Source organism: Nothoprocta perdicaria, unplaced genomic scaffold (assembly GCF_003342845.1).
Source record: "Nothoprocta perdicaria isolate Ctin4 unplaced genomic scaffold, notPer1 scaffold_23, whole genome shotgun sequence".
Lineage (NCBI taxonomy): Eukaryota > Metazoa > Chordata > Aves > Tinamiformes > Tinamidae > Nothoprocta > Nothoprocta perdicaria.
In genome coordinates, this window is record NW_020455455.1 from 5481061 (window position 1) to 5492951 (window position 11891).

General features: G+C 39.7%; 1 protein-coding gene across 1 annotated transcript in view; it reads left to right on the plus strand.

Annotated features, from left to right (window-relative positions):
- The first annotated feature begins 918 nt into the window (after positions 1 to 918).
- Positions 919 to 11891, plus strand: part of SPAG6 (sperm associated antigen 6) — a 23879-nt gene continuing 12906 nt past the window's right edge. The window contains exons 1-3 of the mRNA XM_026039481.1: positions 919 to 924; positions 2426 to 2592; positions 5474 to 5657. Coding sequence (XP_025895266.1) covers positions 2431 to 2592; positions 5474 to 5657 — 346 coding nt within the window. The 5' untranslated portion in view covers positions 919 to 924; positions 2426 to 2430. The remainder of the gene's footprint in view (positions 925 to 2425; positions 2593 to 5473; positions 5658 to 11891) is intronic.

Genomic DNA, 11891 nt, shown 5'->3' on the forward strand with positions numbered 1-11891 from the left:
CAGAGCCATTTTCAGTGCTTCTGCACTGCTATCTAGACACATTAACTTCATCTCAGCTTTCTCTTTTTATTGTGTCTCCTAAGACCTGTGTTCTTTTGGCTTGGGAACTCCTGGGAAGTCATATCCATCATAGCTGTGTAGTCTCTGTTTGTGGGAGTCACCTTCCCATCATGAACCCCATCATGAATGGTCTCCCTCCTTTTGGACTAGTCCAGTCCCCATCCTTTTAGATTATTCGTAAGCCCTCAACTCTTCCTTTCTTCTTGACATGCATGATGTGCTCAGCATCTCCTGGATGACATCTGCAAGCAGGCAGCCATCCCACCATTATAGATCTTGCTTATGAGCACACGTAGCCTTTGGGAAAGGAAGTTTTATTTTCTTGTGGTGGCTATGGTCAATCAGCTAAATCTTTGTCTAATGTAAATGAACTTAGTGGAAGACTCAGACAACTAATAGAAGAAAATCTAATTGTGGTTTTGAATGTTCAGTCTTGCAGTATAGCACTTCTGGAGCTCCAGAGAATGTTGCTTTCCAGCCGAGGTGCTGAAGCTTGGAAGTATTAACTTGTACCTGGTTTGTATAGGGGCAGCACTTGCAAAGAGCTACAGTACAAGTAATTTCCCTTCCCCATTCCTTATAAGACATATTCTTAATGAAATTGTGCTCTTATTTGCAAGTAGACTTGTCTCAATTATCAAATACAAAACTAATTCAGAACTGCTCCCTATTAAGCTATAAATCTCCCAGCATACACTGAAGAACTGCCATGTCTCTCAGACCAGAGATCAGAGCAGCTCTTTACCATTTAGCCCACTGTCCTGCCTCCAAAAGGAGATATACCCAGATGCCTAGGAAAGATTATTAAGAACAGAAGAGCACTTGCTCAGCTTCCAGCTGTTATTAGCTCAGAGACTTCCAGAGGTGTGTATGGTTTCTGTGTATCTAGTAACAGGTTCTGCCCTGGAAACTTGAGCAGTTGTCTCTTGGGCCTCTGTGAACTGCTTTGGTAAGAACTTCCACAGTTCTACTGAATTTATRGGTGAAAAATAATTTCTTTCTTAWATKWRRYCWSTASWGRYYWMATWTATTACTCCCTAGTTTTGGAAGAGTCAGTGTTTGATCCCTGGCTGCCTTCTCCAAGCTAAACCAGATCCTGTGGGCCTTGCTTGTATCCCTGCTGAAGAGCCTTAGTTTAACTATGGCAACTGCTTTCATATACAGAGTGGTCCTCTTTGATCATCCTTGTTGCCTTTCTCTGAACCTCTTCCAGCTACATGGTAGGGGAAGGGATTAGATACAAAATAGGTGTATACACCAGTACAGTGATGGTCTCCGGTTGGGTTTCCTACTGCTTTCCCTAGCACTCTGTATGCAAGTGTGTGTGCTTCCTTTGCTGCTGCTGAGTGGAGAGCTGATGTTTCCATGGAATTGTCTGCCATAGCCCATCTCTGCATGTGTGAAGTTCARATTGGCTTTCCCATCTGTATTGCTCTGCATTTATCTTCTTAACAGTCACCCAGTCTCTGTCTTTTCTCATAGTAGCCCTTGCTGGCACCACCTTGAATAACTTTGAGTCACCAGCACGTTTCCTTAGGGCACTATCCCTGCCCTCTTCCTCATCAGTTGTGAGTATCCATATGCTCAACAGCATATGAACCAGCACAGGCTCCTGAGGAACTGCACCGTGACCTCCTCCTCTTGCAGGAATGGAATGTTTTCTCCTACCATTTCCTATTTTTAGCCAAATGTTTATCCATGTGAGGACTTTTCTGTGCCATGACTGCTTATGGTTCATGTCATAGCTGCTTACTATACCTGTAATTTCAACAGTTTAGTATATGTGTGAGAACTTCTTCAAGAAGGGGCTTTATCTTCTTTCATATTTAGCTGATACACTGTGGAATGCAGTATAAACACATCATAAATAATGATGTGGTAATAAAGTCTTTAATTCTTCTGTCTGGAATGTAATATATTATGGCTATTGGTCCCCAGATCAGTCACTGTTTATAATAGATGGAATTATTAGTAATTTGCTGTAATTCCATGTAGAGGTTCTGTTGGCAGACTGAATAATGAGTGACATACAGTGTTAGCTCACCAGAACCTCCAGATGGAGTTCCCTGTGCATATTTACTTTGTTAACACATATATTTTATATATGCTCAAATATGCTTATTTCTACATGTGAAATCTTTATATTTCAGAAATGTTTTGTCCCTATGAAAAATGAGCAGGAAGATTGTTATGTGCCAGCAGTGCCATCCACGTGCCAACCTTGTTTCAGGGGAACATCTCTGAATTTCCTACAACTTCCTATTATTTCAAGGAGTAATTTAACAGATTTTTTTATGAAAAAAGGCAAATGTTCAGAAAAATCTCCACTTACCATGTGGGCTTCTCTCTCTCTGCTGTAACTCAGGTGTGATGGCTCTGCTGAGACCTCTTTTGCTGGACGTGGTCCCGACGATCCAGCAGACTGCTGCCTTGGCGCTTGGGAGACTTGCCAACTACAACGATGACCTGGCAGAGGCAGTTGTGAAGGGAGACATTCTTCCCCAGCTCGTGTGCTCCTTGTCTGAGCAGAATGTAAGGCATCCTTTACTCAATAATCACTTTTTTTTTTAACATGAGGAAGGAGAAATCTTTCCTTTTCAACTATCTGTGATTATTCCCGAACTCAGAGACAGCGTGCACGTTTGAACTCCTGAGAGGTCGTGTGTATAGTTTTGACTTTAAATGTTTGACTTTAAAATATTATGTTACCTTTTAGCTCCTTATGTGAAAAATATCCATGGCGTTGTTTTCAAAATGTTGAGTGATACTTTACAAAAGGTCCCCATTYAAAAATGAGATAATTTGAAAGTTGTAGTTGTAATTGATTAGGATTTGATTAGAATTTGTCATTAATACCAAACACTCGTAAAATACATAAAAATGCTGCAGTGGAATACTTAATATCTCCAAACAGAGCCATTTGAAAATCTATAGCATGCAAAATAGCAAACTACTAGCACATGAAAATACAATTAAATGTTTTGATTTTAATGTTTCTTAAAAAAAAAGAAAAAAAAGAAAAAAAAGAAAAAAAAAAAAGAGCCGAGCAGGTAAATCTGATGGTCTCTTCATTTCTCTTCTTGGCATTTTTCTTCTCTTTTTGTATATACTAGTGCTTGGATCTTGAACTAGATTAACAGAAGTGCTTTCAAATACTGTTCTTAGTAATTAGAAAAAGAAAGAAAGCTGAGAGTTAAATGAGTTAAATGTATTGAAACACGRGTTGTATTTTTGATTTATTTGGTTTAGGAAAAGTTGGAATTCAATGGAAATATAGCTTGGAAATGCTATATTGCCGTTTCAGTCTTTTGAGAAAAACATTAAGTACTCAATGCATGTTTTCATTGTTGCATATCTGGTCRATGCTTATACAGTTTATCTTAAAAATATGTCAAAGAAAAACATTAATGTCAAGACACTAATATAGAAGGGAAAGAAAACTGAAGTTTTAGTTAGACAAATTCATAATCATTTTGGTTAATTTGTTTGTATTTTAAAGGGAGGAAGCGAACAAAAGTCTTTATCTTTGTTTGTTTGTTTATTTATTTATTTTGGGGCAAAAATCCCCAACAACAGAGGCCTTACTAAATTGGCCAGAGCACCCTGGTTTCTCTCTTCCATGTTACTGCCTGTGCTGCCGCTGCCTCTGGGAGATGCCGGGATGGGGCATCGCTTGGGGCCGCAGCAGATTCCCGTGAGGACAGGGGAGGCCTCCCGTGCCTTGGGGGCTGAGGAAACCCGGCATCCAGCCCACGCAGAGCTCATCAACGCTTGCAGGTTGCTGCTTCCCATAGGCAAACCAAATATAAAAGGCACATTTCCATTCCACTCACTTTGCGTGTATCAACATCTATAGTTAAAGGGCAGATTCTCTGAGCACACAATAAATACTGATTCCACTGATTTATGAAGAATAGGCACAGGGTCATATCCTGGCTCAATATTTTGTCAATTAAACTGAGCAAAATACACAGCTTTATAATGCATTTGAACAGTGCCTGTGAATATGGCTTGTTTGTAAATAAATATGTTTTGAATAATAACAAAACCCCAGAAGTATTTTCCTTTGCTTGGAGCACAGTCCCTTGCGGGAATAGCATGGCCACATTTGCACAGATGGAGACTGGTGTAAACTATTGTAGCTGCACGGCGTCCGGCGAAGCTTACAGTGACTTGCACCAACCTGGTGTCTGTCCCTCYGTGCAGTTTCCCCAGCTTAAGTTCCCCCTAAATAATGTTTTAATGTTTAATATTTTGTCTGTAAATTATGTTCAATACGCTGAGCTGAATGAGAACACTGGGTTTTTGGCATTAAGGGATTACATCTGTGCTGGTAAGCCAAGCGAGGCCGTGGCAGTGTCGAGCCCTGGGACACGGCTATTCATGCTCTTTAATTGCTAACACGCTTCCTGACGTGGTTTTGGCCCAGGCTCGCTAGCAAGCTCTTAGGCAATGCCCAGTTGTGGTTTAGGGGAGAGTACAAGGCAGGGATGGGTGCCAGGAGCGTAGAGGAGACCTCTGTGCTTTGGGAGAAGCCTGGCTGTGCAGACAYGGAGCGCTGTGTGGCTTCCACGTGGGGCTGGGCACGAGCCCGGGCGCCGGCCCCCATGCAGAGCCCTCTCGTGCTCGTCCCTCGCTGGCTTTGCGGGCAGGTTTCCAAGGGTGCTTGGGCATCTTGTGGGATGCACAAAAGTGCTTGCATGGTTCTTCCTTTCTCTGGATTTGCTGCAAAAGGGATGTGGGGGTTGCAGAATTTAGATCCCTTAGCAGTAGGTATCTTGCACCATAGTGCCGAGGTGCCCTATAGGGAGCAGAGGAGAATGAAGAGTCTTGGAGCGGGCCGAGAACCAGCAGTGACCCCGAGGGAGAGCCCTCGGGCCCAGGTGCCCCAAAACATTCCGGATTCACATCTTAAACTCTTCCCATTGGATCTGATTCTCAGTGTTTGTTTCCTGTTTGCAAACGTAAACAGTGTTTTCTCCTAGGGCTGATATGGTGATGGATGTACATTAAAAATTGGGAAGCCCTGTGAGTRACGCAGATGAGTAGAATTATTCTAGGAGTTTGCCCTATATAACCTGTGTAATCTAGTTAAATATGCTAAGAGGTATTGTTTTTGCAGCTCTTATCATTCCCTACTCACTTAAGCAAACAAATTTATCTAGACTAATATCTTTTCCCCATATCCTCTTAGCTTTATTTTTTTTTCTGTTTGTTTATGCGCTTACTGCAAATTTTAGATCATGAGCCATTTCAGGCAAGGACTGTTTGTGCCATGTCTGGTAGTCCTGATTTGGATCTGTGTGAGATATTGCTACTACTAAAAAAAGTCTAATTTATGCATGTCTGTACTATATTATATTTTGAACTACTTAACATTATTAACAATATATTTTTTTCCTGATTTATGTAGCGTTTCTACAAGAAAGCAGCAGCATTTGTGCTAAGAGCAGTGGGTAAACATTCCCCACAGCTAGCCCTGGCGATAGTTCAGTGTGGAGCACTGGAAACCCTGGTGATTTGTTTGGAAGATTTTGACCCTGGCGTGAAAGAAGCTGCAGCTTGGGCCCTTGGTTATATTGCCCGCCACAATTCAGGTAATGGGTTTCATATGTGTTATCTTTCATCTTCATATTATGTGAAAGTTGTAATAAATTGTATTTTTGTGATTTCAATTGTTCAGAACAAGAKGCTTTTCTTCTGCACTGTCAGGAAATTTCAAATTTGGAATAAGAAACTGCTGTAAGGTTACAAATGTGCYGTGCAGCAGCAGTAGTGGGGAATCATAGAATTATAGAATGCTTAAKGTTGGAAGGGACCTCAGAGGTCATCTAGTCCAACCCCCCTGCTCACACAGGGTCACCTAGAGCACRTGGCACAGGGCTGCATCCAAGCGGRTTTKRAAGATCTCCAAAGAAGGAGACTCCACAACCTCTCTGGGCAGCCTGTTYCAGGGCTCTGTCACCCTCACTGTCAARAAATGTTTTCTTAAGTTCCTGTGGAACTTCTGATGCTTCAGTTTGTAGCCATTTCCTCTAGTCCTATCGCTGGCTGCCACTGAAAAGCCAAGTGACATATCAGACAGCAGCAGTGCCGGAGCGCGTGGGAGATCCTCTAAGAGGACACGCATGGACCTCGGTCCTGAAAATTACATTYTAGTTTATTCTGCTTTGTAAAGAAATTTCAGAATCTGTATACGATGTAGAACTGCTACTGTGGAGCAAAGTTTGTTTTGCTCCAGTGTTAGCTCTTCTTATTTTATATACATAGTAAAAAGAGAGGCCTAAGCAGAACCATGTTTCGTCCGACTGGCAGCTCTGCCTGCAGCATTAACGGTGCCAAATTCATTGCAGTTGCCAGTAGACCACACTCATCTCTGGGAGTCAGGAATAGATCCCAGGAATCTGATATTGAGCAGCCTGCTGCTCTCTCGAGTGGTTATGTAACTYTCTGGTAGTGTCATGTTCCTGGTCAAAAGCTGATCCGCACAGCAGATATAGTTCCTTGGCTAGCTGCTTATATAGCTCAATTAAAAGAGTTTGGAGTTGTGAATCACAGAACTGAGGGAAGAAAGTGCTGGATGGGAAAGTTAGGAGGAATGGCTTTTGTTCAAGTAGCTTAAGGTTAAAATTACTCCAGGGTCACAACATGAGCTGATATACTTATGTCAGGTTTTAGTTTTAAAATATGCTTAGACTGGGTTTGAAAGTAATTTTTTTTTTTTTTTTTTAATCTGTGTGATGTGCTGCACCGTAGAAGAAGATTTGGGGGATTTCCTTGTCCCACTTAGAGAGAGGAGTAATTTGTGGGAATGGACTCCAACATTTATCCTAACGGGTTTCTCTTTTCCAGGGAACACAACTTGTTTTGGGGATGCTTCTGAGTGCTAGAGATCTTTTCCTTTTTGATTGCTAGATCTGAATCCCAGCCTCGATAGAAATTAAGTGTTGCTTCCATCTGAAGTGTGTTTGTTGAAGTGTCATTTTGAAGTGTTCACTTGTATGAATGTATATAGTGTAAGTAAGTGTCTGTGTTACCCTTAACATAAACAGTTCTGTAGTTCTGTTATGTCAGTAAATCAATATTGACTTGCCTCGATTGCCCTTTATGCTGTTCATTGCCTGAATGCCGGCTGATCTTTAGGGTGATCCCGTTCACTCTGTGACTGCCTTGTCTGCAAAGATGCAGCTGACGAAGGGGTGCTGAAGACAACCAGCTCCTTGTGCAAATTGCTATTCCATGGTTGTGAACTGTTTATTCACTGACAGTGAGTGGATGTATCTCTCATGTTAATTTACACTAGCAAAAGAAACAGCAGTTTCCAAAATTAGGTTGAAATTGCACGTGCTGCCATGCTGCAAGCTTCAGGGCGTACGCCACTAGATGTAATCAGTTAAAAAAAAAAAAAAGAAAAGAAAAACAGATCTTCCCCCGCTGCCCAACTGTAAGTCACTTGGGAGATTTACCTTCCTCTAAAACACGGCCACAGGGAGTCTCTTAACTGATGATTACTGGGGGTAAAGAAGCTATATTGGGGAAAAATTACTCCGTACATGGTGTGTTTATTATGTGTTTCTTATACTGCTATATGCATGCCTTTGTAACAGGATATTGCTGGAGATGGGATACAAAGATAGATGGACCTGTTCTTACCAACATCTGGTGTTTACTGTTGAAGAAACACTGGATTAGGCTCACATGCTTGTGTTGGCAGCTCTGATTTTCTCTCATTGACTCTCTGTGGATATGTATTGCAGTCTGAACTCTAAAAATAGAATTGGGTGTGAAATGTTTTCCCCCACCTACAATAGATTTTTCTGATTCAAAATTGTTTCTATTCCAAACTGKGACAAGATAAAGGCAAGATTTTTTTCCCCTCCTGAAGAAAAAGTAAGTGCGTGGGATGTTGCTCCTTTGTCCCAGGCAGGAATAGCTCAGAGATCTGGATCCTTGCCGGGGATGCTGGAGAGAGATTAAAGCCCCAACGTGTTTTGGGCAGGAGGTGTCTCCCTGCAGGCAAGCAAAGGCTCTCAGCAYTAGGTGATGCCTGTTCTGCAGTGGGAGGGTCTCTCTTTGCTTTTTATCAGAAATTCCATCCATGACTCTGTAAAACTGCTCTCAGAGATCTGTGGTGTACATTCCTATTAAAGACTTTCACTTTGTGTTTTTTTTTTTCTTTTTAATGGAAGTTTTCTGGTTAGAAAAAAAAAAGAAAAAAGAACAAAACCCAAAAGATAGTGATCTTCATAATGCAAGCACTTAAAAGGCAGTTCCTTTGGGCAAAGATGTCTCCAGAAATCATTGGATTCCTTGAGATTTTAGGTCAAGACAGATGTCTTGTGAGATTACAGAACATTGGAAATCGTGTCAAATTCTGGATTTTGGCAGCAGTTACGTTACTTGTTTGCAGGTTCCCTTGACTTGAATCTGAGACACTGATGCCATTCCAACATGTACAGATCAGTGTGYTGCAAATTTTGCCACTGAAAAGAAGTGCAAAGGGTTTGAAAWACCAATAAATCTGTGAAAATTATTTTGCTGATAAATAACTTTTGCTAATACCATTTTCAGTGAGGGGGTTAAAGTGCAGAGTTCTTAGATTTGAGAGCCGTGCAAATGACTTACCTTTCCACTTGCTTTGCCTATGTAAAATGTATGATTTATTCATGCTCTCTTATCTGCTACAGYGTATTGCAAATGGGTAGGAAAACAAAAACAAACAGCACTCTATTTGCTTACACGCAAGAATGTTGCTGAGGGAGGAATTATACTGATTTTCTGTCATACTGTGGTGCCCTTAGGATCACRGGATAATTCAGAAAGGGACTCCAGGAGGTCTCTAGTCCAACCTCCTGCTCAAAGCAGGGTCTGCCAGGAGGTCAGACCAGGTTGCTCAGATTGTCAACCATTTGAGCCTCGTTGTTTGGTCCTRTTAAGAAACTCCTAATTAATGACCTTTGATCCTCTGCTGAGGAAAGTTGGTTTTATTTATCTTTTTTATTTTCCACTGGTTTTGATGTTATCTTTAGTACAGTGCTTGTACTGGCCTGCATGAAATTGTGGTTATGAAGTGGTGATAGTGATTGGAGTCTTCACACAATCACATACTCCTCAGAAAAATACAATCAATGAGAAGGTTGTTCTGGTCAAAAGCTGGTATCTCCAGTGGACAGAGCTGCTGCCAAAGCASGTGGTGGTCCCAAGGTCCCTGGTCTAGATGGAAAACTGCATTTACTTCCAAGTGGAGGTTCATCTACTACCCACTGTGGGAATCTCATATTGGTTCTCAGCTGAGTTCTCTTCCTTGGAACTGTTTATACCTTTACTTCCTTGTCCTTGTCTTTTCTTCCCAAACTTTTTTCTTTTTTTTTTTTTTTTTGAATCTATTTTATTCCTGCTAACATGATGGCAAATTTTTTAGTTAACACTTTAAGCTACTTTAGCTCAATCTTGTAAGACTTGCTGTTGACTTCGGAGGGAATGGACAAAAGAGCTTGACTCCCTTTTTGTTTGCTTTATGGCCTTTCTGATGAGGAGAGCTGACGACTAGGCCGGCGGCCTCCTCTGCATTCGTTTCTCTGTCCCTGGTGAGCACATGTGAATTGAGAGAGCCCTCAAGGAGAACTCCTAGCCAGACTGGTGGCTCCTTAAAATCCCTGTATTAGTCTTTATCRTTTAGTCTATCATATCTGCAATATCTCCCTCTGTTAGAATTCTCCTTATTTTCCTCTTGGAAAAAGCAACCAGTTTATGGCAGTTTATGAGTCCAAGTGCATACGTAGAATAACACCTTGCCACTTTGTGTCATGTAGGGAGAAGTCCTTTTAACTATGTATATATTTATACATAACTGTATATTTAACTATATATTTAACTTTTTATGAACTTCTGCAAGTTTCATAACTAATTTTTCTTTGCTGTTTTTCTCTTGCTTTTCAACTATTGGTCTTTTTCCAGCTTCACAGACCTGGTGTAGTGTTAAAAAATTATTTATTTATTTATTGCGACTTGTTCCATCTTATTTGACTAATTTATATATAAATATTTGACTAATATTTGACTAATATATATATATATTTTTTAAATATACGGGCAAATATGTATTTTCTCCTTTGAACGCTTTCTGAGGCTGCATTGTTTTTTTCATTTATGTCTGTATTCTGTATCTGAATAGCAAAGTTTGAGATCCTTGGCATATGATTAGAATTAAAAGACTTTCTGCCAAGTGGAAAGGTCAATTGAGTCTGAGTCTCCTTTTGAGAAAAAAATGCAATTATCATAGAATCATTCATTCTTAGAATCATAGTTTTGGGCTGAATTTGCAGTAGTGGTGGGATGGAAAGATGTATATTTCTTTCTCCCTGCCTCAGTTTTCCTGTTTTTCTGTCAGTCCACTTACAGCTTGTCTGTCTTTTGGCACATGGTCCAGGCCTGTACGTGGTAACTTAATAGTCATGCATCTTATAAACATCACTGGAAGAACAAACATTTCACTGAGCATGACCAACAGTAGCCATCAGCACTTATCAGTATCAGTGATTTAAATTGAATCAGATTTACTTTGCCTTTTAAAAATAGTTTGTATGGGTATTTTTACATGCCTGGGCAAAGCTGTGACCTTAAGGTGTTGCTTTTTCTCTTGCTACTGGCCCTTCATGATATCAGATGATAAAGAATCAGAGAGATTCGTTCTTCTAGCACAACCCTCTACCCCYTGGCAGCATTTTCCTGATATCAGCATCTCCCTGGCAGGCCACAGGCAATCACAGCACTTGCTTTGAAGTTGCCCATGAGCTCGGTCCRTAACTGGGTATTCTAATGGACTATCCATTATAACTTTTCATATCCCTTAGTGAACCTTTGGTCATTAGATCATTGTGTATTTTTCCTGGTCAGTGTACAGCATCAAAATACATTTTTGAAGAGATCAAGCATGTTTCTTTCTTTCCTTTCTTTCTTTTTTTTTTTTTTTTCTCTAAGGGAAAACCATATATAAATTATATGTAGCTTTTCTTTTTTTGAGATACCTTGAAATTTCTTAGCTATTAGAGATATTTTATTGAGATATTTGCAGATATGTTTTCAGGTAAATTTTCTTACAAATTTGTAAAATTGTAGAYACAGGTTATTGTTGAATTCCTATATTTCTGAGTGGTTGGAGGGTGCACACTGTACATTTCCAGCCAAGTAGTTTTTTGGAAAAGTGAACCTTGAATGACTAATYTTCTATTARTTTATGAAAAAAATCCTTCATTATTTATTAAGGATTTGTAACGTAATATTTATATTTTGCTTAAAATATGTCATTTAAAGTAACCTACARTGTAAATATTTGAGATATTACATGTACTGCAATGTGTGGCTAWAATTCACTAATTGAAAAAAGGTCTGCCAGAGGAACTTTATTTGGATATTAAGAGCCTAATGATGACATGACTTACAGGTTTCATGAAAAACTGTATTAGTCTATGTATATTTAATGAAGTATGCTCTATTTTTCTTAGTATGAAAATCTCTTTATTGATGAACTATAAATCAAAAGCTAAGTTAGAGTCTTAAAATACAATAGCCATATGTTGCCATGGTACTGTAAGTCAAGATAAATGTTGAAGATAATAATGGATATGCATAATAAGGTGTAGCAAAACTGTATGAAGAACCTAATAGAATATTGAATCTTACATGGTTTTTATTACTTTCTACTGCTATTTTAAAATAGAGGAGACTGGCTATAGTATGAATTTTGCGTGTGGTATCCAGTAATTTCTTTCTTTTCTTTCTTTCTTCCTTTTTTTTTTTTTTTTTTTTTTTTTTTCTTTCTTTCTTTCTTT